The 8,568-nt window shown below is 39.5% G+C and overlaps 1 protein-coding gene across 1 annotated transcript; it reads left to right on the top strand.

Annotated features, from left to right (window-relative positions):
- Nucleotides 1-232: 232 nt before the first annotated feature.
- LOC112651441 (olfactory receptor 4C11-like) lies at nucleotides 233-1,165 on the top strand. The gene has a single exon (XM_035701984.1). The coding sequence runs from the start codon at nucleotides 233-235 to the stop codon at nucleotides 1,163-1,165; it is 933 nt and encodes a 310-aa protein (XP_035557877.1).
- The last annotated feature ends 7,403 nt before the right edge of the window (nucleotides 1,166-8,568 follow it).

Here is an 8,568-nt window from a genome sequence, read left to right as displayed (position 1 = left end):
TGCTTTATTTCTTGTTTCATAAGCAACCAAGATAATAAGTTGTGAATAAATGTTGTGGTTTCCACTTTATTCAGAAGAAAACAAATGAATGGTGGGGATTATACACTGGTAGTGGCACTTCCATGATCAAACATATGGATTAAACCTCCAAATACAGAGTATTCATTTCACAGAATGATTCCTTGCAGATTAATTATTTCTAACTTGCATTTTCCCCACTTTGCCTGAAATAATGCAGCAAAATAACAGTACTACTGAGTTCATACTGTTAGGATTGACTCAAGATCCTATGAAAAAGAAAATGGTATTTGTAATATTTTTCATTTTTTATTTGGGAACTGTGGTTGGGAATTTGCTTATTATTGTAACCATCAAGTCCAGCCGGACACTTGGGAGCCCCATGTACTATTTCTTATTTTATTTGTCCCTTGCTGATTCCTGCTTTTCAACTTCCACAGCCCCCAGACTAATTGTGGATTCACTCTCTGCAAAAAATATCATAACTTACAATGAATGCATGACTCAAGTCTTTGCACTGCATTTCTTTGGCTGCATGGAGGTTTTAGTCCTCATCCTTATGGCCTTTGACCGGTATGTGGCCATCTGTAAGCCCTTACATTACCCAACCATCATGAGCCGGCGGGTCTGCACCATCCTAATTGTTCTGGCATGGATTGGATCTTTTATCCATTCTACAGCCCAGATTATCCTGGCTTTGAGATTGCCCTTCTGTGGACCCAATTTGATTGATCATTACTGCTGTGATTTGCAGCCCTTGCTGAAACTTGCTTGCATGGACACTTTTGTGATCAACCTACTGTTGGTGTCTAATAGCGGGGGCATTTCCTCAAGCAGTTTTGTGATTCTGATGATCTCCTACATTGTCATCTTGCATTCACTGCGAAACCACAGTGCGGAAGGGAGGAAAAAAGCTCTCTCTACTTGCACTACTCACATCATTGTGGTAATCATATTCTTTGGTCCCTGTATATTCATTTATACACGCCCCCCAACCACTTACCCCATGGACAAGATGGTAACTGTATTTTATACTATTGGGACACCTTTTCTCAACCCACTTATCTACACACTGAGGAATGCAGAAGTGAAAAATGCCATGAGAAAGCTATGGCATATCAATATTACCTCAGAAAGCAGAAGATGAATTGAGGACTTCGGTTGATTACTTAATCTGTACAGATATCAAATATGATACTGTGTATCCTGATTTACACAACACACTCTAATATATCACACCAGAGTTCCTTACTTTTTTCGGTACTTCTGCCCTTAAACTAGTAGCTTCCCTTACTTATATTGCCAGCCTGGTTCTTTCTTTTATTGAGAGCTCACTTCTGATGTTGCTGATTAGGAAACACTGCTCAAAACTCTGTCTACACTCTGGTATGTTAATAAGAAAGATATTTATACAATCACAAGTGTTCAAAAAATGATCATCCATAAATAAAATATTTTATGACTTGTAATTACCTCTATAGAACGTTTCAAAAAAGATATCTTACTGTCTTTTCAACACATTCAGAGCAATGGAACTATTTTTTTTGTGTTAGAAATTCCTTACATTATATCATTAGTTTGTCTTTATTTTTTTTATTTTTCATTTCTTTTTAAGATTTTATTTATTTATTCTTGAGAGACACAGAGAGAGAGAGGCAGAGACACAGGTAGAGAGAGAACCAGGCTCTATGCAGGGAGCCTGATGTGGGACTCGATCCTGGGACTCCAGGATCATGCCCTGGGCCAAAGGCAGGCACTAAACCACTGAGCCACCCAGGGATCCCCCATTAGTTTATCTTTAAAAAGTTCCACACAAGTGAACCAAAGGTCTAAAGGTGTGTGTGTGTGTGTGTGTGTGTATACATATTGTGTATAAATAAGTATACATATATATATACACACACACACACACATACCTTAAATATAAATATATAATATACATAAATCCTTTATATATATATTTCTTATTGTTTCTTTTGGCTATTAACATAATTGATGCATTATGTATGGGATTTTTAAAGTGTTATATTACAAAAATATTGAGATATCCAGCTAATTTGTGTGATTGGTATATAAGTGCTATACCAAGAGAATTCTGTAAGCCAATGAGGGAAGGAGAGAAAATAATCTAGGCTGGCAAGACTAAATAAGAATTTAAAATACACCATAGATACAACATATTTTCTGAGATCAAAGTAGAGAAAGGTAAAACCTAGTTTGAAGGGAAAAAATGGGCAAGATGGTGGAAGAGTAGGGGCCTCAATTCCCCTGGCCCCACCAACTTCCAAAAATAACTTTCAAACTATCCTGAAAACCAACAAATCTGACCTGAGATTTTAAAGAGAGAATAGCCTGTACCCTACAGATAGAAAGGTTTTGGCTTCTAACAAAGTAGGAGGGTGGAAAAAAGTAAAAAAGAATTCAGTCGGGGAGCGTCCCTATGAGGAGCGGGTCTAAGGCGGCAGAGGGAGCCTCGGGACAGGAAATCCCAGCCCCGGAGAAAGGGGAAAATTAAAATTCTGGACCGGATTCTTCCGGGATGGAAAGGCGCTTAGCAAGGGACTCGGGCCGATCGAGGGAGGGGCAATGGAGCCCCCAGGTCCCCGGGGTCACTAACACAGGAGGTGCGCCCCAGGGGAGAGCATGCCACACACCCCGGGCCAAGTGAGGTAAAGGGCTGGAGGGCGCCGGGGGGACCTCGGGGAGAAGCCAGTAGGTCAGGAGGCGGCTCCCTGTGGAGGGGGCTGCACCCTCTGCCTTCGGGTGCTGCGACCCCAGGAGCGCGATTCCAGCAGCGCAGGCCCTGGATCCCAGGGCACCAGGGGGCACAGTCCAGGATCCTGCGCTCCCCCGGGACAGACCGAGGCTGGGAAGGTCCAGGACAGTGAGGACGTTCATGCCGCGGTTGGACCCGGAGCTGTGCAGGTCAGCAACCTGTAACCCCTGGAGCATCCAGGCCCTTGCGGACTGGGAGCTGTGGTGGTTACTGCGGGAGCTGACTTCAGGGCTGGAGAGCTGGCCCCCGTCAGTGTGGTTGTTCTTCCTGGTGTCACTCTGTGCCTGGTACAAAGTGGGGCTGCCAGGGAAAAGGGGCATCACAGGATAAACAGCTCCCACGGAGCCTGGAACCCAGTGGGAGGGAGGGCAGCTCCCCCAGATGCACACACCTGAGAATCAGCACAGCAGGCCCCTCCCCTTCTGGTCCCCCAGAAGACCAGCTGGAAGGACAGGGGAAGAGCAAGTTCTTGACCGAGCAGCGCTGGAAAGCTCCAGGGGAAGTCAAGGGATTTACAGTATATAGAACTAGAAGGCATCCCTCCTTTTGTTTTTTCCTTTTTCCAGTACAACTCGTTTGTATATCAGACTGTAAATTTCCAATTTTTTTTTTTACTTTTCCAACCTTAGCTACAATATTTTACCATTTTTAAGTTTCTTCCTTTTTGACTTTCATATTTAAACCATTAAGACCATTTTCATAGGTCTTAGATATATTTTCCACTTCTAGATTCCCTTCAACATACTCAACCTAATTTTGGGAGATATACAAGATATGTTTTTTTGTTTTGTTTTGTGTTTTTTGTTTTCTCTGCCTCATTTTGTTCTACAATGGTGGAAGTTATTTACCTTCTAAAACATGACCAGAATACACCCAGAACCAAGTGGTATACCATGCTGGATCATTCTGTGAGATTTGTATTCCCATTCTGCCCCCCTCTTTTATCTCATTGGTGCTTTGGTGGTCAGTTTTGGGGCTTTCTACAAGTATTTCCTGTTTATATAAATTTGGGACTGAGTAGATTCTAACATACAGAACTTAATATACACAGAAACAAAAGGATCACCCTCTAGGACCCCTCAGGTAGACTACATTCTCCCTCCACTACACCTTCGTCACCACCAATATTTCCCAATCCCCCTCTCCCTTATTCCTCTCCTTTTTTTTTCTTTTATTTTTCCTCTTTACATTTGCTTTTTTCTCTTCTTTTTTCTTCTTTTTCTTTGGGATCCTTGGCCTTTTATTTTTTACTTTTTTTTTTAAATTTGCTTGTCATTTTAGTGTTCCTTTTGTTTTATTTCATTCTGATCTATGTTCTCAATTTCTAGTCTCTGACCACGGCAGAATCATCTAGGATGAAATTTACTTAGGTTGTAGTTGATATTCTTGGCTCAATCCATTCATACAGCCATTCTGCACTGAGCAAAATGACTAGAAGGAAGAAATTCCCACAAAAGAAAAAATCAGAAACTGTTCTCTCTGCCACAGAGTAACAGAATTTGGGATACAATTCGATGTCAGAAAGCCATTTCAGAAGCACAATTATAAAGCTACTGGTCACTCTGAAAAAAAAAGCATAAAGGATTCAAGAGACCTCATGACTGTAAAATTTAGATCTAATCAGGCTGAAATTAGAAATCAATTAAATGAGACGCAATCCAAACTGGAGGTCCTAACAATCAGGGTTAATGAGGTGGAAGAAAAGTGCGTGACATAGAAGACAAGTTGATGTCAAGGAAGGAAGCTGAGGACAAAAGAGAAAAACAAAAGACCATCAGGAAAGGTTAAGGGAAATAAATGATAGCCCCAGAAGGAAAAATCTACATATAATTGGGGTTCCAGAGAGTGCCGAGAGGGACAGAGGGCCAGAAAAGAATTTGAACAAATCATAGCTGAGAACTTCCCTAACTTGGAGAGGGAAGCAGGCGTTCAGATCCAGGAGATAGAGAGGTCCCCCCATAAAATCAATAAAAACCGTTCCACACCTCAACATTCAGGCTCTCATTCAGAATAAAAAGAGAGATACAGAGCTTCCAAGATAGGCAGAAATTGAAAGAATATGTGACCACCAAACCTATTTCAGCTGTGCAAGAAATAGGAAGGGGGACCCTGTAAAAGAAAGAGGAAGCACCAAGAAATAATCCACAAAAACAGGGACTGAATAGGTATTATGATGACACTAAATTCATATCTTTATATAGTAACTCTGAACGTGAAAAGGCTAAATGATCCTATCACAAAGATGCAGGTTTTCAGACTGGATAAAAAAGCAAGACCCATTTATTTGCTGTCTACAAGAGACTCATTTTAGACCGAAGGACACCAACAGCTGAAAAAGGAAAAGTTGGAGAAACATTTAACATTCAAATAGTCTTCAAAAGAAAGCTGGGGTAGCAATCATCACATCAGATAAAATAAAGTTTATCCCAATGACTGGAGTAAGAGATGAAGAGGGACACTATTTCATACTTAAAGGCTCTATCAAAAAAAAAAAAAAGGATCTATTAAACAAGAGGACCTAACAATCATGAATATTTATGCCCCTAATATGGGAGCTACCAAGTAAAGCAATCAATTAATAACTAAAGTAAAGACATACTTAGAAGATAATACACTAATAGTAGGAGACTTCAACATGACACTTTCCATAAATGACAGATAGTCTAACCACAACATCACCAAAGAAACAAGAGCTTTAAATGGTACGCTGGACCAGATGGATTTCACAGATATATACAGAACTTTCCATCTGAAAGCAACTGAATACACCTTCTTCTCAAGTGCACATGGAACTTTCTCTAGAATACACCACATAATGGGTCACAAATCAGGTCTCAAGCAATACCAAAATATTGGAATCATCCCCTGCATATTTCAGACCATGATGTGTTGAAACTAGAACCCAATTGCCAGAAGAAATTTGGAAGAAACTCAAACACATGAAAGTTAAAGAGCATCCTTCTGAAAGATGAATGGGTCAACCAGGTAATTAGAGAAGAATCTAAAAGATTCATGGAAACTAATGAAAATGAAGATACCACCGTTCAAAATCTTTGGGATACAGCAAAAGCGGTCCTAAGAGGGAAATACACTGAAACTCAAGCATCCCTCAAAAAATTAGAAAAAACTCAAACACAGAAGCTAACCACACACCTAAAGGAACTGGAGAAAGAACAGCAAATAAAACCTACACCAAGCAGAACAAGAGAGTTACTAAAGATTTGAGAAGAACTCAAATTTCTTTGCACTTAAAAATTACCATGATGCTTTTTGTACTTTGAAGTGTACCCCAAAAATGATGAATATAATATGTACTCTTTTTCTTTATTCCATCATGGCTGGTTAATTTTAGAGAAATGAGAAACAACAACCATACACATGCTTAGAGATCAGAAGAATTATAAAACAGATCATCAAAACCAGGATTTGGTTCCTTGAAAGAATTAATAAGATAGATAAAACATTAGCCAGCCTTATTAAAATCAAAGAAAAGCCTCTAATTAATAAAATAATGATTGAAAAAGGAGAGATCAAAACCAATACCAAAGAAACAAAAACGATTTTAAAAATGTATTATGAGCAGCTCTACATCAATAAATTAGGCAATCTAGAAGAAATAGATGCATTTCTGGAAAACCACGAATTACCAAAACTGGAACAGGAAGAAATAGGAAACCTGAACAGGTCAATAACCAGGGAGGAAATTGAAGCAGTCATCAAAACCTTACAAGACACAAAAGTCCAGGGCCAGAAGGCTTCCCAGGGGAATTCTATCAAACATTTAAAGAAGATACAATACCTATTCTACTAAAGCTGTTCCAAAAGATACAAATACATGGAGTACTTCCAAACTCGTTCTATGAGGCCAGCATCACCTTAATTCCAAAATCAGACAAAGACCCTACCAAAAAAAGAGAATTATAGACCAATTCCCTGATGAACACAGATGTAAAAATTCTCAACAAGATACTGGCCAATAGGATCTAACTGCACTTTAAGAAGATTATTCACCATGACCAAGTGGGATTTATCCCCAGATGCAAGGTTGGTTCAACACTAGTAAAATAATCAACATGATAAGTCATATCAACAAGATGAATAAAGAACCTTATGATCCTCTCAAGTGATACAGAGAAAGCATTTGACAAAATACATTATCTGTTCCTCATCAAAACTCTTCAGAGTGTAGGGATAGAGGGAGCATTCCTCAGCATCTTAAAAGGCATCTACGAAAAACCGACAGCAAATACCATTCTCAAAGGAGAAACACTGAGTGCCTTTCACCTAAGATCAGGAATAAGACAGGGATGTCCACTCTCTCCACTGCTATTCGCATAATACTAGAAGTCCTAGCCTCAGCAATCAGGCAACAAAAAGAAAGAAAAGTCATTTAAATTCGCAGAGAAGGGGTCAAACTCTCCCTCTTCACAGATATGGTACTATACATAGAAAACTTAAAAGATTCCATCCCAAGATTGCTAGAACTCATACAAAATTCGGCAGTGTGGCAGGATACAAAATAAATGCCCAGAAATCAGTGGCATTTCTACATACTAACAATGAGACTGAAGAAAGAGAAATTAAGGAGTCAACCCTATTCACAGATGCAGTGAAATGCTAGAACACCTGTACCCCAATGTTTATAGCAGCAATGTCCACAATAGCCAAACTCTGGAAGGAGCCTCGGTGTCCATCGAAAGATGAATGGATAAAGAAGTTGTGGTCTATGTATACAATGGAATACTACTCAGCCATTAGAAATGATGAATACCCACCGTTTCCTTCACCGTGGATGGAACTGGAGGGTATTATGCTGAGGGAAGTAAGTCAGTTGCAGAAGGACAAGCATTATATGGTCTCATTCATTTGGGGGATATAAAAAATAGTGAAAGGGATTATAGGGGAAAGGAGAGAAAATGAGTGGGAAATATCAGAGAGGGAGACAGAACATGAGAGACTCCTAACTCTGGGAAATGAACAATGGGTAGTTGAAGGGGAGGTGGGTGGGAGGATGGGATGACTGAGTGATGGGTACTGAGTGGGGGCACTGGACGGAATGAGCACTGGGTGTTACACTGTATGTTGGCAAATCGATTTCCAATAAAAATAAATAAATAAATAAATAAATAAATAAATAAATAAATAAATAAATTGATAGAAGATAGATAGATAGATAGATAGATAGATAGATAGATAGATAAAAGGAGGGGAAAATGTATATTATTTCATTTAAATTTGGGTTCTATTGATGGATAAAAGGAAGTACCAGAAACATTCATAAAAGCTCATTTGGCTTGTCTCTATTTAATTAAGTTAGAGAGAACCTACTTTAGTAGTAGGAAGCCACTGTCTTGGGCAGCCCGGGTGGCTCAGCGGTTTAGTGCCGCCTTCAGCCCAGGGACTGATCCTGCAGACCCAGGAGCATCAAGTCCCAAATCAGGATCCCTGCATGAAGCCTGCTTCTCCCTCTCTCTCTCTCTCTTTCTCTCTCTCTCTCTCTGTATCTCATGAATAAATAAAATAAATCTTAAAAAAAGGAATTCACTTTCTTTCTTGTTTGTACTTTCTGAATAAATAGTGTCTATTCACGGGTTAGAGTTGCCAATAGAATATTGATGCTCACAGTGACCAGAAGGATTAAAAGCCATGCCTTGAATATGGGCATGCCAGGTGTAATATCATGAATTTTTAAAATTAATTGACTTCTGTGGATACAGAAATACTAAATCAATGGGATATGTGCACCCAGATGTTTACAGAAGCATTACCTGCAA

Source organism: Canis lupus, chromosome 18 (assembly GCF_003254725.2).
Source record: "Canis lupus dingo isolate Sandy chromosome 18, ASM325472v2, whole genome shotgun sequence".
In the NCBI taxonomy this organism is placed as follows: domain Eukaryota; kingdom Metazoa; phylum Chordata; class Mammalia; order Carnivora; family Canidae; genus Canis; species Canis lupus.
Note: the sequence above shows the minus strand (reverse complement) of the source record. Positions and strands in the feature narration are given on the sequence as shown.

Bases quoted from the DNA above. Each gene is read 5' to 3' on its own strand.
- LOC112651441 (XM_035701984.1), top strand. From the start codon at position 233: ATGCAGCAAAATAACAGTACTACTGAGTTCATACTGTTAGGATTGACT.